Here is a 27,228-nt window from a genome sequence, read left to right as displayed (position 1 = left end):
ATCATTTTCTAAAAGAAGTTCAATGACATGAAGTAATAAGCAGATTGGAAAAGAGAAAAGAAAAGAATTACTATTAATAATCAAACTAAAAATATTCAGAATACATACATAGTGCATATTTTTCACCTATATTTTTCTTTGTTTGCCTTTTCAAAGAAATTCTTAAATAAAATATTTTTCGTCATAATTCAAATTATGCAGAATAAGAAAGAGTACATCAACTAAATGTTATTTATGTTGTTGATAAAAGTATTTTAAATAAAATTGTCCCTTTAATACCAAAAAATTTATTCATGATTGTTCCATTTCATTTAATCAAAAAAGTAAAAAAAGAAAAAAGAGAGAAAAAAGAAAGATGAAATCAGTACCTGCAAGAATTTTCAGAAAATTATGTAATATTTTATTTAATCCCTTCCCTGTATGAATATTTAGTCACCAAGGATAGTTCTACAGATGTACACTATCATGCATAAGTATTTGGACACTTGATGCAATCCAATCCATTTATATTTTTATTATATTTTCAGATTTCATGTTTATACAGAATGTCACATCAAAGATGAAACATGATCAATAAAAACTAATCTTTTCTAGAATGCTTGGTGATAATAACAACATAATTTTACGATACTTCTAATTATCATATACGCATTTTCGTTATTTTTTATAGATATATATATATGTCTCTGCACTAAAGTCTCGAACATTGGCATCATTCGGCAACAAATTATCATGACTAGGACTTGATTTTAAATACAGATACAGTCCGTTATCTTACCAAGCGTAGGAAAAAATCATAAAGATCTCACATATACATTAGTAAAAGTGTAACTCAAAAAAGATCATAAATAAAAAATTTATTATTAAATTAATATGTCTCATAGATATTTTTTAATTTATCTCATAGATATTTGATTTCGTATCAAGTTACACAACACAATTATCTAGCTTTCGGGTGTGTCATACGAATCCGAAAAAAATCGGTAACCGAAATCGATAGAAACATGGGGGAATTTTCCAGAGATGAGGATAACGACTGATCAATTAAGTAGTATTTCGTGACGATTAATTAATGGGGCTTTACTATATATATTATTTATGTTTATATATATCATGTAATATATATATATATATATATATATATATATATATATATATATATATATATATATATTATGTTTTATATAATTTGATAATTTAAATATAAATTTTATGTACATCAACATTTGTAAATTACTTTGGGACTTCATATGGATTTTCTTGCTAATCAACAAAATATGAAAAGATACGAATCTCCTAAAAGATTGAAAATGTTTTATATTTTAATGTATGTGATAGAATTTTAATTCTTATATAATTTTTTTCATAGCCAAAATATATTAAACACATCATTGAAATTATATTTTTTATTTTTATCATCCATTAATTTAAGTAACTTCAAGGAATTGATAAACGTTGATTTATTTTAAAACAGTATGTTTTGTATTATAAAATATACTTAAAAATAATTTCCTTGATTTATCAAAAATAATGATTATGCTATGGATTTTTAAAAAATTCCTTTTCTTTTTTATATTTGTACATTCCTAGTAAATATACGATAACATGAACTACAATTAATATTTGATAATTAATTAGAACAGATGGAGAATATTTTTAATTTCATTTTGAATAAACAATATAATTGTCCACGTCATAAAATATTTAAGAAATGGAAACATAAGTAATAATCTTACCTGTAAATTGTGGTATTCTCCACTATCTTCTGGTGGTGTTGGCTTAAATTTGCCACAGCAAAAGTTGCAACAACAACAGCAGCAACAACAGCAATAACATGCAGTTATCAGACTACAAAATATGAAGAGTGCCTGCAAATAACAAATTCTTTTAGTTTTAATTAATGTGATAATTATAAACTTATAACATATAATCAGTTGCATGATATTGACATCGAAGATGTAAATTATGAATTTGAAAAGTAAGTTTATTAATTTCATAATTAAATGAAAATATTATAAATTTGGACAAATAAAAGACATTGTATTCACTCATCTGTATATTATATTACTATTAATAAAATTTTATTAAATTCTAATCAAAGCTAATATTGAAATAATATTTAGCTTATAGAAACACTTAGAAATTATAAAGACTTACCTTGCACCAACCAGAAGTGACTACAAAATATGCATTAACATTTTCTTCACCAAATTGTTCAGCGACATATAATCCAAGAGATCCATAATTATCATATATATTTCTCTTAGTTAAATCTGTTAATATAGCATGTGCTCTATTTATTTCTTTAAACTGAAACATAATTATGTTCAAAGAGATGAACTTTAAATTGTTATATTGAGTTGGATTAAAGTAATAATTAGAATTTTTTCCATATTTAATTTATAAGATTTATTTAAATATGCATACATCATTATAATAGGCTTTAAAACATAGTTGGATGGAAACAAATGTTATCATATTTAGTTCTACGACAATATATTTGAATACTGTTCAATTTATAGAACAGACATGAACTCTTTTAAGGAAATTATAGAACTATTATATGAAAAGCAAGATATACATCTCTATTAAAAGTTAAATTCCATACTTGTTCTTACAACTAAAAGTTGAAATTATATGAAATTGGAAGCAAATGAATCAAACTAAACTATAAAAGATGCAATTTCTCCTTAAAATAGGAAAAGTAAGAAGAAATTGCTTTCATACAAATATAAAAGATTGCAATTTACTGACAAATTAAAATAAAATAAGTGTCAAACAGATGCTTAAAGATTATTACAATAAAATGGATATAATTAATATTAATCTTTTCTAATGCATCGTATCAAACTCTACCTTATCTGCCGCTTCTGGATTATTCGGATTTTTATCAGGATGATATTTTAATGCTAACTTTCTATAAGTCCTTTTAATTTCTTCAGGGGTGGCAGTTTTTGGAATTTCTAATATTTGATACAGGGAATCTCCTGCTGTCCTAAAACAAATAAGATGTTAATAAATCAATTAATTATCAATTTCTATCCTAAACATAACTTGTAAATTAGCAAATATTTTCAAAATTACATTGAAAAATGTTTAAATTTAGACTATAAGATTAACTTATTGTAGTCCATATATACCATAGAATAATAAAAAAAAGAGTCTGACATATATAGTTTTTTTACTTATAAAATAATATATTTATGTAATAGAAATTTAATTTTAATAAAGAAGATATTTAAAAATGTCCAGGTTCTTGTCATAGAAATATCATATTATTATTAATATATTAATCTAATTGTATAAAAGAGTTTATAAAAAAAGTATTTAACATATACTTTAAAAGATTTTAATTAATTAGGATATGAGTTATTATTTATTTTAAAACAGATAATTTTTCTTGATACTAGAAAACCTGTACTTCCTTCACTGTTTAAAATTTTTATTTCACTATATTGATTTTTACAAATGTGCAAGAAATATTTTGCAAATTTGACAGTTGCAGTTAATATTCAATTTTCATATTAAAATTTAAATAAATTAATTTATTTGGTTAAGTATAAGACGTTTCTGAAGATAAAATACTAAATTAATTTTAATGACAGTCATCTTCAAACTTATGTTGAAATAGTATGCACAAATCAACAAATTAACCTAGTAAATATACATTTTTATCGTTATAGAATAAACTGTCATTTGATAGAATTATCATTTTTTATTTTTGTTAAAGCAAACAAATTAAAATAAAAAGTAAATAAAAAATAGAGATTAAAACATACACGAATGAGTAGAAGAATAACCTAGAATTTTCTAATTTTGTAAGATTTTTAATTCCTAAAATATATGCACCAAATTCAGTGGAAGAATTTATGTTAATTTCCATTGAAATAAAACAACGTAATTTTTTTAAAGTAAAGAAATAATTTAAAACGCAAAAGTTTAGGCAAGGGTGGTAAAGTACTCACGACATCTTTCTTTTATCCATGTTTAATAGTAGCGTTACTCGATGATACGAAAAGTAGAATTAATGTTTTACTAAGTATTTCAAACTTTCGTCGTCCTGTATTACAGGTACATGATTTTCGTCATTAAATGAACGTCTTTTTGAATAGATGTTGTGTCGGATGATAGCAGGGAAAAGGATTCAATATTTTAGTACCAAAAGTGGACACAGTTGCACCAAATTGGCGCCACTGAAAGTATGAATTTAAGAAGTATAAATGAAGTTTGAAACTATTGGTGCATATTATTTCAATTAAACGCACAGTTAACTGCATATTTAACTTAATCGCTACTTATTTGTAAATACTATATTTGCAAATTTTGTTTTCATATATATGTACAAGACAGGTTTCTAAATCCATAAAATATTATTATAAAGAAATGAAATGTTGTTAAGATAAGAAAATTTGGATTTTTTAATAATAAAAAGGTTTAAATTAGTAAATTAAAAAATCAATATCCAATGATAAATTACAATAGTGATTACATATATAGCTTTATTTAAGATGGTACATATAAATATATACATTTTATCCAAGTTATGATATATATATATATTAATCTACCAATGTGTCACAATGTCTCCTATCATAATTTCGGTCGTTTATTGTTAAACTGTTTTACGTATTTGATTAGTATTTCTTATTAGTAATTCTTTGCACTCCAGAATCGAGAGGCGACAATAGCTGGTTTTACATTTTCTTGTAGGCAAAGCAACGGTTCGATATCTAACGTTTGTTTTGTAACTAAGACCGACGGAAAGAATGATAGGTTGCAGTTTGTAGTTTGTAGTTGTTATAAGTACCAGACAGATTATATTGTACCTTGTAGTAATAGTCACTGTTTTGTATATAAAGAGAAAACACTCTAAAATAAATAGTCGTTTCTTTTAAATTTCATAGTACAGCATTGTTCTATTATTATTATTATTATTATTATTATTATTATTATTATTATTATTATTATTATTATTATTATTATTATTATTATTATTGCTATTATTATTATAATATTATATTTTAAACTATTATAATTATTATAGTAATCGTTCAATGATTTTCAAATATGTTATCAGGATCATGATTTTGGACAACTTTTTCCTATACATATAACTGTTGCTCGGCTTTAGTTTTCGAGACAAGGATTGTTATGTGCTCTTTGACGTGGATTAGATATCGCTTAGGTTTAGGTTAGATTTATCTATGGACTCCCATTGGAGTAATTATACATATAGGTACAATGCCATCGGTTCCAATATTTAAGGATATTGATTAACAAATGATATCAGTCGGATTTTTTCTTTTAATACATTTACCTAGGATAGGTTCATCCAAATTTTTTGGATGCTTCATTTGATGACAGTTTCAAAAGGAAGATGGAAGCATAAGAACTTGTTTGCAGGGAAGAGCTGAGTTGTTATTTGAAATACATAAACTTAAAATTTTTGCTTTATTTTGTGCCGGGTGAGAATATCTCTGTAGTTGTGGAATACAAAGGGACAGTTTCTTTTATTACCTAGAACCCAGAAGAGCCAATCAAATGGAAAATAAGAAATAAAAATAATAATAGACTCTGAAACAAGATACATTTGGAGTATTGTGGTATTTTAATAATAGTCTGTTTTCGACAGAACAATTGATAAGAATTGATCTTCCAGTGTCAACTAGAATTTCTTTACTCTTGTATAAAACGCTATTAGATAAAGCCCCAGTTTCTCAAGGACACCGTATGTTCAGTGACTATTATACAAGCTGTTCTTTGCCCAAAAAATTATACAAGATGAAGTGTTATTTAACCAAACAAATTCAAAGGAAGTATTCAAACAAATAGAAAAAGATTGCCATAAAAGATAAAGTAGAATGAAATATCTATAATAGCATCTTAACATTTAGCCAACCGCGCGCGCCAGAGCGAGCTATTTCCACCGCCCTCGGACAAGCTAACCTATACGCTGTCCACCGCGCATTTTTCCAAATATCAAGAACTAATATTCACTACTTAAAAAACAAAGAAGTCTAAAAATTATTTGTGGTTAATTATATTTTGCGGTAATAATTTTATTTAACGATTTCATATATTGTTTATATGAAACATCAAATTAAAAATATATACTAAAAGTATAAAAAAATGTAGGTAAAATTAAAAACATTAAAGATAATTAAAGATATATAACACGACTTGAACGTGAAATTAAAAATTCATAATGCATTTTAATATTTTTTTACAATGTGACATCATTCGATTATAACTTTATTTAGTCATAACTGATAGTGTAGCTTTTTAATTAATTTTAACATCACTAAATTAGTGTATTTTATTATATACTGTACTTTATAAAAGCAGAAAAAATGATGTAATTAATTGGGAACAATTACAGGTAAACAATAACTAATAATAATAACAACAACAAAATGAAAACTTGTTGCTAAAATCAAAAAGGATGATCTTCTCATTTGGTCACCCAGTGATGTTCTTCACAGAGGGGAGATCTCTCTGTTCAGTTGGCTAAGTGTTAAGGAAATATACTTTGATCCTGGTTTTGGAAAATAAGCAAATTACAGCAATGTTGGCAAATTGTGACATTGGTGGAACAAGTTCTGTCAAAAGGATACTATGGGATGGTACTGAAATTATTGTAGAAATATCTAATATTCTATATTACTTAAAATTTATGGATGGTGTCGATTAAGCAGACCAATACAGTTTAACATATTCCTTCATGAGAAAAACTTTTGAGTAATGGTATAAGCTATTTTTTGAAAGATTAGAAATATCTATTATCCTGTATAGAAATTCATACACATTATATAAGTTTGTAAAAAAGCAAAGAAACAAATGTCCACTTAGTCATTCAAAATATATTAAATTACTAGTAAATCGATTTAGAGGTGATTCTGATGACAGGATTGTAATGTATTAATTCAAACAGCTACAGAATTAATTTTTTATTTTTTTCCTAAAACTATTACCCAATATATAAGATTAACAGTAATTTGTAAAGTAGAATAAAATGTAATTGTAAATTCTTATGCTAAGATACTTCCCAAGGATAACAATTTTATTAATAATTATTATATAATACAAAAAGATAAAGAGTATTAAATATTAAGGACAAAAAATATTAGTCAATAAATTTTTAATGTGGAGGTAGATATTGATTATTTGTAACCAAAGTGCTTTTCCTATAATCACTTGACGATGAATTTTCATTGTTTGCATCATATTTGACATTTATTTTGTTTTCTTCAACTGTAGAGTTGGACATGATTTTCCTTAGCCATGCTACATCTAATGAAGCAAACATAGCAACCTGAAATATAAAACAGAGAATTTGTATTTATCTATTTCTGATTTTAAAATTTATTAATTTTAAAAATAAATAAAATTTATTAAGATTGATTTATTAATTTAATATAAAAGTAGCATATGATATTCGAATATTAATTGATTCCTATAACTAATATGAGTAATTATATCAACAAACACAAAAATACAAAAACAGTATTGGAAACATATCTTTTTCTATTTTTTTATTATTATAATCTAACATTAATGTAGATATGAATAGTAATATCTTCAGTATTATATGATAATATCATTATCTTACTTGATTTGATGGATAGCATCCTGTATCTCGACTATAAATTCCACTTAATTCATAAACACCATGTTCATTTTGACAAGCAAGAGGTCCTCCAACATCTGTGTCACAAATATTATTTTTTTCTTCTTTGGGTGCAGCACAGATAGTCTCACTTGTAACATTAACTCCAAGATTTGTGCTTAGTAAAACCACATCCTTGCAACGTTCTATGGATAGTATGTTCATGCTAATTGCATGCATGATTGCACCAGCATAGTGTGCTAAAACAGAAATATTTATGTACTTAATCATTTAATTTGGTTTAACTTCCGGATTATCTTGATTCTCAAAAATAAATATAATCATAATAATATACAACTGTTGTACATATATGTATATGTATGTATACAAAAATAATAAAATTTTTATGTAAGACTATACTGGAAAACAGAATCGGAATTATGAAAAAAGTAACATTGTTATGATAAACAATATTTAAATCTCTATTTACGTGTAAATTATTTATTTAAATATAATAGACGATATTCCTCGCTTAATTACCTTGAAGAATGGACTTTCCCCAACCGGTGGCAATGCACAATTTATTATTTTGCAGTAAATGCTTTGAATCAGACAAACATATAGGACTTATATGACGATCAAAAATAATGGAATTTTCGAGATGCAACATTGCGAGGTCGTATTCTCCAGGTTTTCCTTCATAATAAGGATGTATACTGATCGATGATACATTGATGATTTGGAAAGGTAATGGTTCTTCATGCTTTAATTCGTACCCCAATTTCCATTCTCCCAATTTTATCAAAACATCTTCCGGCAGCAGACTTGAATAATAATATAAAACATTTTGGTGAAGAAAATAAAATGATAACAGTTTATTCTAAGCTAATTACATATGTCTTACAAACAGTAATATTAAAATTAAATAATCAAATGCAAAAAATAATAAAGCTTAATAAATATAATTACTATAAAAAATAAATTTCACTTGCAACAGAAAACGCGATATCCATGTACCACGAAAGAGGTAACTATTTGTAATAGAAAAAATACTTTTTATTTAATAAAAGTATGTTGTAATATTCGGTCATGTTTTTGATAATAGTTCTAAAAATGTATCTAAATTTTAAATGCCTGTAAGTATCTTCGGTTACATCATTTGTTTATGTTCTTATATTCTTAGAGATTTTAATAAGAAGTTGCGTACACCTTTCCAAATATGGTAACTATGCTAAATTCTTCGCTTAAATTTTGTGGGTGGATCGTTCGGAAATGTCGTTACGAAATTTAAAAAAATCTTAAAGATAAAATATTTTCATGATTCATAAAATCTGCATTTTATTGAATAATGCATACGCCTTCCTTTTTTTCGATGACTTTTTACTGTTTATTGAGTAGCTTCACGAATCCGTTTTTGGAAAATTTTTTGTCCTTTCCTACTATGAATACTTTTAAGTAGTTTTTGTAAATCTATAGAATATTTGAAGAATATATAGAATATCTATAGAATCTATATATATTCAATCTTTCGCTAATTTTCTGTTAAGATGTATAGTGGCCTATAGAAGTTTATATAATATAATAATATAATATATTATATAATATATATATATATACTACATAACAGTATCTATTTGTTGCACCGTTTCTAATGTGTAATTTGTAAGTTATGATGAAGTTAACCTATGTTTAATTGAGATATTGTTCTGTAGTACCAAATTCCCGCTAAATTATCGCTAAATTATCGAAAATAGACGATAGATTGAGATTTTTTGACAGATTTCATTTTTATCAATAAATTGAAGTTAAAAATTTAAGTAAAACGAATGTATATATATATATATATTTATTAGTTTATGAAAATATTATTTTTTTGTATTTCTTCTATTTTTCATCTCAACAAAATTTTTAAGTGAAACTGACACTTCTGGGGAAAATAATACAAGAAAGATATATGAATTATTATTGACTGTTTTTATGTTTAGTATGCTTACCCGTAGATGCAATTAGCTGCTGTTAATACATCTTGAGTTCCAATTAGGACACCAGAACAGAGAATTTTCCGTTCCTTTGAATGTAAAACCATCGCTTGCCATGGAATCTCTGCAAAAACTGTTTTGGAGTCCGTTTCTTGCGATTGTTTTAATACCTGACAACAGAGAACAATCTTTTTAAGAACATTTTTTATTTATTCATATTCAGAATGTTAATTGTTTCATATTGTTGCATATTTCAATTTCTTATATTAATAAATAACGTACTTGTAATATGTTAAATTGTTTTATCGATATCCTAATTTTTTTCGAACGTTTTATTACACCGATTATTGTTCTCTGTATTATTGTAATGTAGTATGCATAAATACATATGTACTTGTACATTTACGAAAGAGTTCGCATAAAAATGAGAAAGTTTCTTCTTTTATTTTATTTCATTTCCACAGGAAATTGAAATAGGAATACATTCTACATATACTGCTTCTACATCTTATGGCATATGCTTATATAATAAAAGTATTCTACATTGTGATAATTTATGTAGATATTACAATTTAATGATAATTCAATAAAAATATTTTGTAACGTAGAAAATAAATTTTCGTTCATAGCAAAATTAGAAGAGACAAGGGGACGGTTTGATAATTATAAAAATAAAAATATATGGTTTTTATGTGCGATGCATTATTTTGTCGAAGGTGGAAATATATTGAAAACACAAAAATATAAAAACTACCACTAATCGTTTACAAAAACAAGCTGAATGTGTACTTATAAAAATATTTCTAATTTTGTATGTGTACACTGAGTCACCTGACATTTAAATGACGCCATCTAGCTCATAAATCTTATCAATTTGTGTTTCGAGTTTTACTGTAGTGAGAAGTCTTCCCGTAAGAAATTCGGTAAGAAAAGCTTTTGGTAAGAAATTCTGTGAGTTTAGCATAGCTTGTTTCTGACACGTACTGCACTGCCCTTCGATGATAACGTCATAACATTATTGTATATTTAATTATATGTATATGTATATGTATAAAATTATATACAGTTATTGTTTCTATTTAATAATAATAATAATAGTAAGAATAATAGTTTATTTTCTCAGCCCTCCGGGCATGAAAAGGGACTCGGTTTACATTGTTACTATAATTTTTTTTATTTCTATATTATATAAATTTCAGCTATTTGATTTTTTAGTCGGTTTTGATAATTTTACTATAAAAATTAGCACAAAGGAAGTAGAATTTGTCGCATTTACTGACACGCATTTACTGACACTTACCTTATTTCTAATACCACATGTTAATCTTGTTTCTGGCGTGCCAAAACCACTTCTGTCATCTGTGTCCGTATTTGGAGGAACTAAAAATACTTTTTTCGCAGAAATATCAGAATTTTCTGGTATTAACATGGGCTCAACTTCTTTAGAATACTCTACATTGCGATTGTTTGCAGGTATTTTAGTAGTTTTTGCAGATGCATTGGGTAGTTTCACTTTTACAACATTCATAAACGTTGGAAATCCTTGTTCGTCAAATCCACCGGAGTAATTTGCCGGAAGATTCCCTGTTGGCCAAGGATCTACGTAGTTTGGATCTCGACAACATTTGCCAATTATTCCATTATTAGGATTTTGGCAACTCTATAAACAAGTATAATAACGTTTCTTGTAAGCTGAGTTTCGAAAATTCAATAAAAATGTTAATTTTCAAATATTCTGTGCCTAAATTAAAAACTTCAAGATTTATTAATTTATATTTAGTAAAGATTATTTCTTTAGTAAATCTTTTACTTGTATTTTCAATGTTCTTATATCCAAATGAGTACTGTTTATTTATATTATAATACAATTATTATAATATTACCACATATTTTTACCTTCGAAAATAATTTTAAAATCAGTAAAAATTTTATACTGCATCGGTGTTCTATTTACTGAAATATAATAGTAGTACATATGTATCACTATGTTGCAAATATAATTTTAAAACAATGCGTCTATCGGTATATTTCAATTTTAAATATATTTACAGATATATTTTGACAAGAGAATTTTTATGCAAAATTTATTTTTATATGTATCGTATTATATTTCTCTATTTGATATTTAATCTTTTTCTATAACTCCTTGAAGTCATGAAAATACGATTGTATCTGCAAAGGTGCCCTCGGTCTATCAATATATCTTGTCAATATATGTTCAATATGTTCAAGGTTCTCAACTAAAAAAATCAATATGTATTATCAATACAATATTGTCAATATTTGTTGACAAGTTGTATTTTCGTTGAAAACCTTGAAATATTGACAATATTATTGAACGCCTGAGGGCACCCTAAGACTGGACGTTGTGAACTCTACATTTTGAATATTTGTTATTTTTATTCGCGGTATTTTTAATCGGTAATTTTTACTCACGGTAATTTTTACTCACACTCATTGGCACACGTCGAAGAAGTTGCTTTTCCGTCAGAATAACAGGCTCTGGACTGATCATTCCGTCTATAGTGCAGAACTTTTCTTCAACACATATAAGCGCTGCTGCACATCCAAGCTGTATATGGGTCGGAATTGCAAAAGCGCCTAAATATTTTGATATTTCAATGAAGAATGTTATTAAATTGTTGTCGTAATAAGATATTCCCTAGTAGTATTATGTTATCTCATGCATTGCGTTACAACTAATATTAATGATACCAATTATTTTATTTAGCAACCAGAAAATTAAGAAATTGAATAATTTATACGATTTGCTAAAATAGGTATTCTTTGGTTGCATAACATTTAGAAAACTATGAATATAGAATAAGCTATAACATGTTACGAGTTGTTTTCTCGAGAAATATGGATAGCGACAATCCTAGTTTGAGCATTTTAGTATATCAACTATATCGACAGAATTTCGAAATAGAAATGGAACGCATTAAGGTTGATGGTTTTTTAGTTAGAAATCTTTTTTAAGATGTATCTGATCCTGTTCAGCAATGTCGTTATAAGCACGTTATCTTTAACGTTTATTATATTGTACTAGATATAAAATTTGTTATTTTCTTGAATTTCTTAGTTACGTTGGACAGTAAATATTTTCTAAACGAATAGCGGATTGTACTAATAATCTCGCAATATATTTTTTTTAAGTTACTGTAAAAAATACTTCATTAATTAAAATCTAATTTGTAAAATTCTATATCGTGTACATATGCATATGTGGTATTGTGCATATATGTACATGTATGTTCGTTGTATATGTTGTAGTAGCCACTATCAAGCTTAAAATTACATATAAGCTGTTATTGCATATTATAGTTATCAATTGTGTATAATAAATGGAAAGTTAAATTAATATACTTTGTATAGAAGATCCAAAAATATTTGGCACATTCCTTTCTTTAGTTACTGCGACCTGGTTATAGCTTATGGATGATTGCTCAGTTTGATAATTTATATTATTAAAATTATCTTTTACATTTTTGCCAGACGTTTTCAATTTCCTTTCAAATTCTTTTGTAATCGTGCAACAAACTTGATCATGTACCCTGCATTGTTCATCCTATTAAGAGAAATGTTAAGAAAATGACATCTGTTAATGATTGACGCAGGTAAAATCTAAAATCTGTTACGAAAAATATGGTTGTACAATTGTTTAAAAGCTTTTAATGGACTAAAATTAAATTTCTCATATTTTTGAAGCAATAAGAAAACGACCTATCACGTTATTATTAAAAATAAGATTACGGAATAACGTTTAAGAAAGAAACAGGAATATTTGTATCCCAACTTTTTCTACTAGATTAATGAAAGCATTGTAATTAAAATAACAATTATGAATTCTTTAAATGAACTGCATCATACTATAGCTAGTAGTACTATTTTGAAAAAGTACAAATAAGTTTACCTTGATGGATGAAGAGTAAGTAGTGCTTCTACTTGAGTGAATATAACCATTTACACAATCTTTTTTGTTAACGCAAATTCTATTCGATCCAATACAGCTAATTATAAAATCAGTGTCCCGTTCCGCGAATTTTAAATCATTGGAAGCAAAATGACCTCGATAAGCTTGCTTTTGGTTGGTGTTTCTTTTAGGATCTTCAAATATCATCTCTTGCTGAGAATTTTGAAATATTACACCATCTTGCTCTGGTTGAAATATTACTTCTTGTTGTTCAGGTGTTTGAAATATCACATGTTGTTGTTCAGGAGGTTGAAATATTACTTCTTGTTGTTCGGGAATTTGAAATATGGATTTTTGTTCAGAATTTTGATATACTATATAAATAAAAAGACGATTGATAACAACAGCAATACAAAACTTAACTTTCATCTCATATAATAAAAATTAACATTAATTAAAAGTGATTTAATACGAGAAAAGACGAGATTTCTCTGTAAACTGAAAAAAATACCAAAACAATTGGCCAAAAAAAAAAGATACTCAAGAAAGTTATGCTTTTAGTATTTCATATTAGATTTTACATAGCTATGTATAAGAAAATCATTTAATAAGTCATTATTGATCGATACGACAATTTCTAAAGTAATATTTTTGTTTTGAATAAATAAATGCGTATAAATATAGGAAAGAAAGCTGATCTTCTGTGGAGAAATCTCCTTAATAGTTTGCATAGAACTACATAAATATTAAAATATCAAATGTACAGACCTGTGTAAGGAGTTTTAGTTTGAGGCGAGTAGGGCAATCCATTTGTTGAAAAAATAATAGCAATAAATATTAATGACCTGACAAGCATCTTTCTTTGTGTTTCTCCTATGTATGTCTGTAAAGATTATAAAACGAGCGATGTAAGAGAGCAAAAAATTGTAATCTTTAGTCAAGATACTTTAACATTATAAAAGACAAAATAGAGTTAAAATTAATTACATATAAAATACATAAACATGAAGACAAAAAAAAAATAAATAAATGCAATAAGATAAAAGAGATTGAAGAAAAGAAGAATAAGAAAAGAAGAAGAATAAGAAAATTGAAAGTAAATATAGAAGACTGACACGTTTCATGACTAAATACGAAGAAAATGTTGTATATGTAGAAGAATGCTGACGTTTGGGCAAAGTGGTGAAAAGCATTAATTTTAATTTATGGAAAAAGGAAGACCCATCACCCGGAAATAGCTGATCCAGGCCACATCGTCTCGATCGAAAGAGAAAGGAATACACACATACAGAGATTCTTGATTTTTACTTTTCTAATGTCCTACATTCCAAGAATGATATTTTGGAGCTCACGTCATTCTTTCGTCGACCTCGAGAGTGTTTCACTTTGCCTCTCTATCTCCCTTTCTCCCTTCCTCGTAGTTATTTCTTCGTCTATTTTATTAGCAATTACTATTTATAGATACTATTTTAGAAAATTTTATAATCTTTTTGATAAACAAACAAATACAAATATATTAAACTATCTCTTCAATTTGATAGGATCTGCTTTCTATGGATGATGGGGAGTTTCGTTAATATCCTTTTCGGATATTTGCAAATATGTTGTAATATAACTTATGTACATAAATATGAATAATTTACAAGAAACTAAATAAATTTCAATTTCCAAAAGTTTTCTTTGTTTAAAATTATATCGGAAAGCTAATTTCCTCACTAATTTATAATCTATTAACGTGTATAAAGAATGTAATTATTTTTATAAAAATGTAGTTGTTATAAAATTATCACAAAAATTGAAAGCTCGATTCCTACAACTAGAACCGGTGTAACCAAAAGATTTAAATGTCACGGACGTTCAAAGTTTTGATCTAAGATTCATAATGTAAGATTCATATATATATATATGTATCATTTTTTAACAAATTAATTATTAATTATCACAACCAAATATATCAACGTAGAATATCTTCATTTTATGCACATTCATTGCTGATTATAAATTTATATTTTTTAGTTTTACCTTATACTTAATAATCATTTACGAAAATAAAATTCAGAAAAATATACATGTCGTGTTTCTTTGTTCATCCTGAAATTTCCGTATGTGTATTAAAAATAAACAATTCTCTTATAAAATAATTCTAATTAAAAAGAACGTATATCAGTATTTTGAATAAATAAAATATTGTATATTAATCGACGATAATATTCTTTAAATGAACAATGTAACAAAAAATTTGTTAGTAATTTATATGTTCGTTATAATTTGTTGTTAAATCTGTATAACATATCTGTCAAAATAAATTACAGAAGATAGCGATAAATAGCTTTCATTTTGCCAAAGGATGAAGAAAAAAGTGATATTTATATAAAAAATACACTAAAAAATTGTAATGTATAAAACGTGATGAGATATTTGTTGACGTTGATATTTCTATGAAACACGGATAAACAAATTACACAAAGTAACGATGAAGAATTACAAAAAAAAGAATAATGAAAAAATTATATACAGAGAACTAATATAACAAAGAAAGGCACTAACCACAAAATACAAAATAGCATAAAAGAAAGGAAAATAATTATTTTAAATGGAAAACAGATAAATCTTATTTTCAATGTAATAATTAAGGTACTTTAGATATTTCATGATTTAGAATTTATGTTACTTGTACAGAATATTACTATAAAAAATTGACTATTTTTTTAAATTTTGTAAACCAATAAATTTTGCAAATAACTTTGGTAAAAGTTTGAATATTAGTTTAATAGCCAAATTTTTATAATTCTATATTTTCATTGATTTATATAAATAAAATTAAAAATTCAAAAGTAGATCAAGATTAGAAACAATGGCACCTACTTATTCGGTAGATCCGTATGTGATGAGTACGATTCACTAAATGGAATTTACTTTTCCACGTGATACCTAAAAGAAAGTTAATAAAACTGGCGCTGCTTTAGTATTCGTTCTTCTTTTATATCGATTCGCCAATCTTCAATATCTCCCTACCATCCCAATCGCAATTGCAACCTTGTGCCCACCTTCTTTGAACTATCTTCTTCGAAAATTTCTTTACAATTGACAAAATAGAATTTTCTTAATTCACTTAGAAACTAAATATTTATGCGCTTACTTTCTTTAGTCAAAAACCTGAATTATTTCCGTAATTAATGAAAAGATACTGTAATTTTTAGAAGATTTCTAGAAGAAGCACAAAGTATATAATATTCGGATGAAACGACTACTGCTTTTCGTTAACGTACATGTGTACAATAAAATAAGTAAATAAATAATAAAATTCAAGTTAAATCTGTTTTTATGTCTTACATTTTTGCAACAGCTAGAATGCAAACAAACATAAAAGAAATAAGTTATTGTCAAAATTTATTATACTATTTATGAATGATAATATTTTTATTATTAGTAAGTATTTATTAATTCTCATTTTCTTAAGATATGAATATAAAATTATTGTATTTTCTTATTGTTAGAAATAATTCTCATTATATTAATTACATAATTAATATAATCAATATATTAATTACATAATTTTATGATGATAGAAACATTATGATTTCTAACAAATATAGCAATTATAATTATTTATTTTATTTATTTATTTTTACACAGTCCTGTCCTTTCGGATTTGGATGATTCTCCGATTTTACGTTAGGTACATTATATTCTTAAAAAAAATTACATATTTCTTTCATGTTAACAATTTGTAGCCGTACTAATTTCACAAAATTTAAATTTTTATTAAATCATATATGTATATTTATTCGTCATTAACATATTACATTAGTTAAGAATGACTATTTTGTCAATTTTAAACATTATTCTCTATTATTACCATGAATTTTAAATGTTGACTCATCTCGGTGCACATTTTTCAAACTATTGTCTGCTATATGTAAAATATCCATTATACATATGTGTGTGTGTGTGTGTGTGTGTGTGTGTGTGTGTGTGTGTGTGTGTGTGTGTGTGTGTGTGTGTGTGTGTGTGTGTGTGCATATACATGTATATATATGTATATGCATATACATATATATACCTATGTGTCGTATAGTCGAACGCTTCTTGGCATTGACTTTTAAAATAAGTGACTTTTTACGAAGTCCATCCTCCGCAATCTTTTGCTTGATTTTTCTTATCTTTATACATATACAGGGTGTTCGAAAATGATATGTCACGATCATCGTAACGTTATTTTACGCAGTAGTCGCAAAATTAACCATGATCTCGAAGTTCAAGGACAATTCTTTTGTTTACTGGATCGTAGTCTGCTCATTATGAAGATATAAAATTGCAAAAGAATCATGGGTCGTACCATAAACGCTTTTTCAAAAATGAAACGTTAAAGTGTCATTGGTTTCCGAATTCACTTCGTTTCAAATGTGTTTACCTACATTTTGCAGTCCGAGGTAGCATCTATTGCCGCACATACTTAGATACTCTAAATCCATCATTATACCCCATATAACCCATATGTTCCTTTCTCTCTTTTTTCTTTTTTTCCTTTCTGCTATTTAAGCAGCATCACTCGCATTTCTACTTTCCAGCCAAGTTTCTTCCCAAGATTGACTGACAAGGTCAAGGTCAATTTTACGGCTACTTTTTTTGCAAATCTTCAGCAATCCAGAGATGTAAAATAACGCTATAATGATCGAGACAAATCACCTTTGAACACCCTGTACATACCTACAAGCTAAACTCTTCTATTACCTTCTCGATTGTTGAATAAATCTTTCTCACTTGCAAAAAAAACTAAATTTAATGTACATTTTTGTTACTTGCCGTTCTATAATATCTTCCTACTTTGCTTGAAAAATATTTAAAAAAATGAATAATGGCACAAACATTAATATTTTATAACTTTAAATACGTGATGTAACATCCAAATTTCTATATTATGTATCAAAATTTAGAAAATATTCTATTGAATATATATATATATATATAAATTAACTTGTTTTTTATATTTTTGAATGTTATTTTATTAAAATTAATATTATATCGTTAGTTTACAAAAGTATTATTGAAAGAAATGCTATTTTTCAAATTTTTTAATATTTAAATTAACATACATATGTATACATAATTATGTATACATAATTATGTATACATATGTACATATAATACGATATTCAACAGTTTTTTCGTATAACGGTTGTTTTCATGTAAGATAACTTCACGTTACAAAAGACAAATCATATTAATATGCAGGAAGATGATCATGATCTTGAAATAACATTCTAAACAAGCTTAGAGAGACTTTGCCAGATGCGTGTTCTGATATCATATAAATCCTTCTTAATCATTATTTCTTACTTTCAGTGGAAATAATTTAAATGTTCAACTTAACTGTATATTTTATCATATCATTATCATGTCTGGTATAAATGTTAGGTATCTTCTGTTTCCTGACTGTAGAATAAATAATTTTTCATTTTTTATATTTTTTTATATTAACATAACATCTTTTCTTGTAATTATTGTATGTTAAATAGTGTAAAAATTATCTATGTTATGAAATTTTAAGAATGCAAATTTGGGAAAGTAAGAAATCTATATGAAAGACTACGTAACGGTAGCCGATAAGAGATGAGATGAAAATAGAAGATTCAGAAAGTTTCCGTTACCTGTTTCTAATTATTTCGAAGCCTCATGTTCGTCTAGGTATCAACCACCCTTTTTTCACTAAAATGTGCTAAGGGCGCATGGAAAATGGTACGTAACTTAGAACTTAGTCAGACAAGCTTTCGTTTAATGTACTGTAACATGAAAGTGTATATGAATGCATATGTAATCACAAAAATTACATATGTCGAATTTTACGTCCGTGCAACTTAAACGACGCGACGGTCAAGAAACACTATGACATCCATCAATTAGTCTACAATATTTTATTATTTATTTAGTATACAATAAATAATAAAAAGTACAAAAACAAATAATCTTCATTCTTCATTCTATATGTGTTCACGTTTTAATATAATTATTACAATTTGAAATATTGTATAAATTCTTTTTCCTTTAGAAAACCTAAAGTTTGTTGTTGCTCACATTAACATTAGATTGTTGACATTAACTTGAAAAGATAGAAATCAGAATGTGCACATATCATTACAATATAATCATTTTTTATCACTGATCAACTTGACGTTTGGTTACTATAGTATAACTATTTTTGTCATAAACTGGCATTTAATATAAATTAACACTGTTCTAATCGTAAGTCAAAAACTAATACTTCAGAAGTATATAGTTTTAGTTTGTAAAAAATATAAGAATTATAGTAATTATTGTGGTAATAAATTGTCAAAAACGTAAATTTACAATAAAAATTTAGAAATTATTAAATTCGGTTATGTTATAATGGAAAAAGCATTTTTCACGACAAAGATCGTTAACTTTCGACTAACTTTATCACCTTGTAAATTTTTGGTCATACCAGCTTCTCTGATCTGAAAAAACAAAATATCTTGAGATTACTTTCGATTAGATGATCAGATGAGATGAAGAATATCAACGACAGAGTGAATAGGACATCTAAAGTTCTTCACTCTTATATTAACAATACATTTTTCTGTATTATATTATATATATAGTTAAACTTCGGCGTAAGATAAAATTTATATAAAATCTGCATTCGAATGTTTAGCTTATGGGGCTAGATCTAATGAATGATCTTTAAATATGTTATTTTAAATATGTCCAAACAAGAGTATAAATAATTCAAAATAGAATTTTTAAAATTACAAGAGGTAGAAAGAGGAGATATTCCACTCTCAAGTTATATCAAGATACAAAAATTACCTTTATTCGACACTTTATTAGATTTTTGATTGATATGACATGAGATGACTAATCAGTTGGTAAGAATTACCGGTATATTAACTTAAATAAAATCTCCTTCCCACCAGATGGCAATACTTCATTCTAACTTAAGATTTCCAGTATCTCCCCTTTAGCGTCTTCTTCCCATTTTTTCTCTCTCCTCCTGTTTTTGTTTAATTTAATTTCTTCTTTCAGTTTATTAGATTTATATTAATACCTTGTACGTTGCTTCTTCGTTTATTTTGATAATGATTCTATTTTCTTTCTTTTCAGTGTTGTCTTTCAGTTCGATTTGAGTATTGTTTTGTATTGTACTCTGCACCAGAAAGTTTTTGCAAATCTTCCTTCCTATATCACAGATTAATATTAATTAATAGTAATCTATCTTTTTACAAAAATCCATTAATTTCTTATTACCATATATAATACCGCTAAGGGGAGATTTTAGGCTTAGATTTTCAAGCGTGGCATGTACACACAATCATCTGATAAAGTAAAAACATTCGCACGAGCTGATTTTTACTTGAACTCTTGTAAAGTGAACATCGAAATAAAATAAACTTTTACGTACTTATTTATTAATGCAAATTAAATATTAATTTATAACAATACAAAAATCATTTATAACGTTTTATCAAGTTAAAACTTTTAATATAGAATATAAAATTAAGAATGAAATTAAAAAATAAGAATATAAAATTTTATCAAAATAATTTATATTTTAATATCGATTCTTAGTTTATCGCACCAGCTTTTTTTCGAACTTCCTTTACTCTTTGTTTGCAAGATAATCAGGAATTTATGAAAATGTTTTGCATACACACCAAAGAGAGAATTGCTTAAAAATGAATTAATCTCTGTACATAAAAGGAGAGTGGATGGGACGTCAGTCTCCATATGCAACAGCCTTTGTGTGGTCAGATCACTGATATTTCTGCTTACAATAAAAAACAAGTGAGATATTAACAAGTATTAAGGTAAATAGGACTCTATATCTGTGTAAAACAAAGAATTAAATGAAAGGAAGCATACACACAAAGGAAACAGAATAAAAAGTAAGAAATATACACATGGTAACGAACATCACTTTTTTATTTCTTTCACATTGAAAAAGATCTGTAAACATAAAATTTTTCTTAAACTTTTTAAAAATTTTGAAGAGATCATCATAGAGTAATAAATTTTAAATTCTTTGCTCTCTTTTCTTCCCCGTTCTTCATTCTTCTTTTTATAACTAAATAATGTTTATTTTATTAAATGATTTGTCCTTTAACAAGAAACTTCTATAATTATGAAATTCAAAGTTAATAATAAAGATAGTTTGATTTCAATTACGTCAGGTTTAGCTATTGCAAATGTAAACACGATAGTTTACACAATAATTTATTTGTAACAAAAATGAAACTATAGATAGAAGATGGGGGATATCTAAATAAAAAAATTATTATTCGAATGACGAATGAAATCGTCTTCTGCAATTAATAGGTTAACAAAGAATTATATTAAAGGCAATCAAAGCATTGCCTAACAAATCTTTTTTCACGATTTTCCACCAAAGCCACCCATTAAATTTCCAAGTCCTCCTGCTGCACCCTGTTGTAATTGTTTCATAATATTTTGTAATCCTGGCATTCCACCTGTGAAAAGAAAAATTTTAATAATGAAATAAAAAAATGTAGCGATTTTATATATATTATTATATTAAGAATATAATAAGAATATATGTAGATAAGCTTTTTTTAATGTTCAAACCCATATATTTATTTTTATTTAGTTTGATTCAAATAGTACAAACATAATATGCTACAATGTAAATATTTGAAGTGTAAAGATTAGTTACACTTGAATACAGACACACAATACATATACACATAAACACATAAATTACGAATATGTATATGTTAAAAAATAATATGAAAATGAACATAAAAATTAAATCAATGAATTGTACATTCCTTTCAAAATTTGCTAACTTTATATCAATTATTAACCACTGTTTAATAAAAATATTACTTACCCATTTGATGTAGCACTCTGGGATCCATCATTTTTGCCATTTGATGATTTAACTTTGCCATTTGTATCGAATTTACATTTTTGGACATATCGCCTGCTTTAAATAATCCTTTAATACCGCCCATTTTTTTTACAACAGCAGCGAATTTTGTGTATTGTGTAATTATATCTTTAACTTCTTTTTCAGTCACTCCAGAACCTTGTGCTACTCTTATAATTCTGCCTGGTTGTTTACTAAATAATTTTGCACCATCTCTGTTATCCAATTCTATAAATGTTTGTTTATTTAATATTTTTTTATTTTTTATTTGAATGTATAATTATAAAATATATTTGTGTTAATATATAACCCAGATTCGTTGATGAAACAATTTCTTTTACTAATTCAAAACAAATAGCTGAAAGCAATTTTTTCTACAATGTAAATTCATATGTTAAATAACGTTAAGAGTACATTATGTATAGTAAAATATTACTATAAACTCAACTTATTGTTTGCAATAAAAATATGCGCTTTTATAATACTCTCATTTAAAAAAATATAGAAATAATCGAAATATGATCAAAAAATATAAAATATTATATTTTTAAAAAATTATATCTTTTGAAAATATACATTGAGCGATATAAGAAAATAAGCAATATAAGAGAAAAAAAGGATCCATATAAATTATATGCAACAAACTTATTTGCTGTGACTACTTTAAAAATAATTAAAACTATGGCTATAGAATACATAATATCAGAAAGATCTGAGTTCTATTATTCTTAACATTTTTGACAAATTTTATATTTGTTTATCACAAATAAAATATTCATAGAAATATAACAATGTGCATGAATGTTGAAATCTCATATTTCAATAATATCAACTTATACATATAATTGAATTTAATTAAAAGAAAATTACCTGAGTCGTTCATACTGTCCATAATAGTCATTATACGTTTTAGTCTTGACATAGATTCTTGTTCTGTACCTCTTGACATAAATTCTTGACTGAAACCAGGAATCATTCCCTGTTTAACAAAAAATCCCCTTTATGTTATGTAAAAAATATTTAAGTATATATTCTATTAAAAATATATGTGTATAGCATATTTTAATTATAAGTAAAAAACATATAAATTACATTCTTTACGCTTTACAAATTTAGATGAAATTTTTTAAAGATATTAGAAATTTATAAATAGATAAAGAAAAAAAGAAGAAACTAAAACTTACCATTAACTGAGAGAATGGTCCCATTTTCATAACATTCTGAAACTGTTCATACATATCCCTCAAAGTGAATTGTCCATGTTTGATTTTCTCTAGTAGTTCTTCATTATCATCGAGATTTAATTCATTCACTTTGTCTATTAGTCCTTCGATATCACCCATACCCAATAATTTACTAATAAAAGGTTTTGTTTTGAATGGTTCTAAGTCATCTATATGCTCCCCTGTACCTACGAAGATTACTGGACTTTGTGTTGCAGCGACCCTATAGAAATATACTTACATAATATCAAAAAGCTTTAATAGTTACAAAGATAAATTTTCTTTGATCCCCAAATTCAATTATAATATTACATTAAAATTTAAGTTTGATTGCATTAAAAAAGGATTTTTAACACTAGTATAAAATAATACATTCTGTTATAAGTATTAACTGTTTTATGGAGAATTTATAAATAATACAAATATCACTTTTATAATTGCATTTTATTGAATAATTAAGAATCATTACTTATATTACTGATCCTTAATTAAACATTGTTTACCCATAGTATTATTTAAATATAAATATAATTTAAATACTACTTAAAGAAAAGTATATGATATGAATAAGCAAGTACATGAAGGTACTGTAAAAGAACTTTTTCAAACATGTTTCTTGAAAACTTAGAGAAACTATTTACAAATTATGAAAACTTACGCTGAAAGAGCACCTCCACCTTTTGCATGTCCATCAAGTTTTGTAATAATGATAGAACCGACATTAACACGTTCCTTAAAAGCTTTTGCTTGAGCTTCACAAGCCTGACCTATCGTTGCATCCATTACAAAAATTATGTTATCTGGTTGCTACAAATAATAACAATTTTTATTTATTGACATAGATATTTCATAAATCAGTTATTGCTAATTTTTGTTTATCAGAAAATGTTTGCAAGAGATAAGAACTATTAAATTACTTACAATTGCATTTGCAACTTGAAGCATTTCCTCGAACAGAGACTCTTCCTGTTTATGCCTACCACTAGTGTCAACGATAATAATTTCATAACCTTCTTTTTTAAACATTTCCACACCATCCTGTGCTATTGTAACTGGATCAACTTCTGTATAACTAAATAATAAATTTGTTTTGTCCTATTACACTAGTATTTATTTTGTAACATTAAAATCTTTGTAGAATTATCCATTATTTGAAGGAATAAAATTAGAAACTATACATAGAAAGTATATATAAAAATAAAAACTGCTATATCTCATAAAACTAATTCATTTACTTGTGCCTTATACTTAATTTGTTGTTGAACAGTAACAAGTAATTTTTAAATTATTACCCACCTTCCATAAAATGGAATTCTTGCTTTTGTTGCATTTTGTTTTATTTGATCATATGCACCAGCACGGAAAGTATCAGCACAAACTAAACAAGCTTTCCAATTTTTCTTTAAATAATGATAAGCAAGTTTTGTACAAGTAGTTGTTTTTCCTGAACCTTGCAATCCAACAAACATTATTATATTTGGGCGTCCTTTAATAGGCTGATAAGCTTTTACTCTAGGATCAATGAGCTGTAACAAAATGAATTGAATATACTTTCAATATTTCTTAATTACAATAATAGAGAAGAAAATCATTTTTCAGTGTTTCGAATAATAAATTTTCAAATAAATAAATCATTCAACTTACCTTTACAAGTTCTTTAAATACAGCACTCTGTATCATTCTCCTCTTATTAAGGCCACCAGCCATATCATCAAAATCAATTACAAGACGTACATTCTCTCTTAGCTTTTTGACAAGTCTGATATTAACATCTGCTTCAAGTAATGCCGCACATATTTCTTTTAGCATAGAATTCAGGACCTACAAATGATACAATCCTGTAATCTTCTATTTAATTATCTGAATATTAAATACAATAAAATATGTAAACCAACATGAGATTTTACAATTTAATTAAAACTTTTAATTAAAAAAATTTTAATTATTAAAAAATTCATTGTTTCAAATTCATATAAGTGCATGACTTATGACAACACGTTCAAAATATTTATTGTATTGAAACATTATAAATTTTATTTTATAAAAATTTTATACACAGAAAAAATAAAAATACTGCTTTATTAAAAATATTTTCAACATATAAATTGCAAATCTAATATGTAATTATAATAGAAAAACCATATTTATGATATATAATCATGTATATATAAATTTTATTATCTACAATATTTTACTCCAAAACAATACATATAAATACAATAATATTACACAAATAAATACATATATGTACACATATATACGTATAAATATGTACATAAATATTTCTTAAATTAATATAACATAAACATAATATACAATAATAGTATAAAATGTTGAGGTATTCCTATCGACAGTAATAGTTAATTTAGTAATTATTATTTTGACTTTTTAATAGATTGAATGCTATAAGCTTTCAAGTTTATAAAATTGAGAAATTATTATATTTAGAAAATATTTGGGAAATGTTTATAATGTAACGTTTATTGAATAACATAAATTAACATATGTTACAATTTTAATTAGATGTATAGAAATGAGTTTGAAGGTTATGTTACTGTGGAAATACTTACTTCTTCATTAATGACAGTTGCATTGCTGAGGGATCGAAGCGCAGATGTTATTTTACGACCTAAATCTGCGAGAACCATTTTGCTACGACTATTCAACCTTTATGTAAACAAAAGGAAAAATTATATCACAGACGAGGTACACAACCTCGTTATAGAACAATCGTTATCCAAATTTTGCCAACGCACTATGGTGATACATTCGGGTTCTGATATAAAATTAAACAAAATTTTTATATATATTTGTTTCAAACTTTAGATTTTTTATTTTTGCACAAGAGGACACAGTTTTGGAAGATTCTTGACATTAGAATATTTTTTTTTTGTCACACTACATATACCACAAAATGAAGGAGAGAAAGATAGGTTGTGTTATGTTAGGTTTGGTCGTTAATGATTAATGTCGAATAGATGATTAACATCATGTTTTTATAATGTAATTATATTTTTATAAGTTTTTATGTATACATTAAGATGTAAGCTATAAACCATAAATTAAATTACTGTTAAAATATAAATTAATATTATCAACACTTATAACTTCAAATTGTAAAACTGAGAATTATTTTCTTTACAAATTGTATTTTATGAAAAAGTACTTTACAAAAATTAATTTTAGAATGATATACATATTTACAACAGTTAAATCATAATTAATATACAGTATAGGTGAAATCTGATACAATTAATCTCATACTATTGAATTTGTTTTCTTGTGCAGGTAATAAAATTAAAACTTGTGTTTTCTAAATACTTTGAGGATTATATTTATTTGTTAATTCATGTGGTCTTATATAAATTTATTATGAATTTTTATTTCCATAAATATCCATTCATATAAATATACGAACACAACAATTACATAAATAGAGTAAAAAAACGTTAGTTCTTTACTTTGAAAATATATTCTGGATTTAATATTATGTCATATTATTACTATAACTATTAATTATAATTACTAATATCTAATAATATATGTATGTACATAATTGAAATACAAAAATTATATTTCAAATTTCGCGCAATACTGAAACG

The 27,228-nt window shown here is 25.8% G+C and overlaps 3 protein-coding genes and 1 long non-coding RNA gene across 6 annotated transcripts in view; 1 reads left to right on the top strand and 3 right to left on the bottom strand.

Annotated features, from left to right (window-relative positions):
* The window catches only part of LOC132907361 (dnaJ homolog subfamily C member 5-like), a 34,443-nt gene extending 30,266 nt beyond the window's left edge, over nucleotides 1-4,177 (bottom strand). The window contains exons 1-4 of one of the 2 annotated variants that reach the window (XM_060960387.1): nucleotides 3,966-4,177; nucleotides 2,857-2,995; nucleotides 2,158-2,310; nucleotides 1,737-1,868 (exon numbers count right to left, since the gene is read on the bottom strand). In XM_060960387.1, coding sequence (XP_060816370.1) covers nucleotides 1,737-1,868; nucleotides 2,158-2,310; nucleotides 2,857-2,995; nucleotides 3,966-3,985 — 444 coding nt within the window. In that variant the 5' untranslated portion in view covers nucleotides 3,986-4,177. The remainder of the gene's footprint in view (nucleotides 1-1,736; nucleotides 1,869-2,157; nucleotides 2,311-2,856; nucleotides 2,996-3,965) is intronic. The other variant, XM_060960388.1, reaches the window with a different exon arrangement.
* A 973-nt stretch (nucleotides 4,178-5,150) lies between these two features.
* On the top strand, nucleotides 5,151-6,848 carry LOC132907473 (uncharacterized). The gene is made up of 2 exons (XR_009658179.1): nucleotides 5,151-6,131; nucleotides 6,380-6,848. It is a non-coding gene; the product is annotated as an uncharacterized LOC132907473 (long non-coding RNA).
* A 134-nt stretch (nucleotides 6,849-6,982) lies between these two features.
* LOC132907472 (uncharacterized) lies at nucleotides 6,983-16,473 on the bottom strand. The gene is made up of 10 exons (XM_060960601.1): nucleotides 16,364-16,473; nucleotides 14,267-14,381; nucleotides 13,499-13,872; nucleotides 12,952-13,153; nucleotides 12,038-12,186; nucleotides 10,886-11,245; nucleotides 9,601-9,755; nucleotides 8,147-8,430; nucleotides 7,610-7,866; nucleotides 6,983-7,312 (listed from the first exon to the last, which is right to left on the bottom strand). The coding sequence occupies exons 2-10, from the start codon at nucleotides 14,352-14,354 to the stop codon at nucleotides 7,139-7,141; spliced, it is 2,043 nt and encodes a 680-aa protein (XP_060816584.1). The 5' UTR covers nucleotides 14,355-14,381; nucleotides 16,364-16,473; the 3' UTR covers nucleotides 6,983-7,138.
* A 4,948-nt stretch (nucleotides 16,474-21,421) lies between these two features.
* LOC132907466 (signal recognition particle subunit SRP54) lies at nucleotides 21,422-26,578 on the bottom strand. 2 transcript variants are annotated; one of them, XM_060960592.1, is made up of 9 exons: nucleotides 26,197-26,574; nucleotides 25,271-25,447; nucleotides 24,923-25,152; nucleotides 24,548-24,698; nucleotides 24,285-24,433; nucleotides 23,588-23,849; nucleotides 23,274-23,382; nucleotides 22,365-22,631; nucleotides 21,422-21,984 (listed from the first exon to the last, which is right to left on the bottom strand). In XM_060960592.1, exons 1-9 carry the CDS (start codon nucleotides 26,272-26,274, stop codon nucleotides 21,887-21,889), a joined length of 1,521 nt encoding a protein of 506 aa, XP_060816575.1. In that variant the 5' UTR covers nucleotides 26,275-26,574; the 3' UTR covers nucleotides 21,422-21,886. The 2 variants fall into 2 exon arrangements, with proteins under 2 accessions (XP_060816575.1, XP_060816576.1); XM_060960593.1 differs by lacking the exons at nucleotides 21,422-21,984; nucleotides 22,365-22,631 and adding an exon at nucleotides 22,638-22,761 and having other exon boundaries at nucleotides 26,197-26,578.
* Between the last annotated feature and the right edge of the window lie 650 nt (nucleotides 26,579-27,228).

Source organism: Bombus pascuorum, chromosome 5, assembly GCF_905332965.1.
Source record: "Bombus pascuorum chromosome 5, iyBomPasc1.1, whole genome shotgun sequence".
Taxonomy (NCBI): Eukaryota; Metazoa; Arthropoda; class Insecta; order Hymenoptera; family Apidae; genus Bombus; species Bombus pascuorum.
Note: the sequence above shows the minus strand (reverse complement) of the source record. Positions and strands in the feature narration are given on the sequence as shown.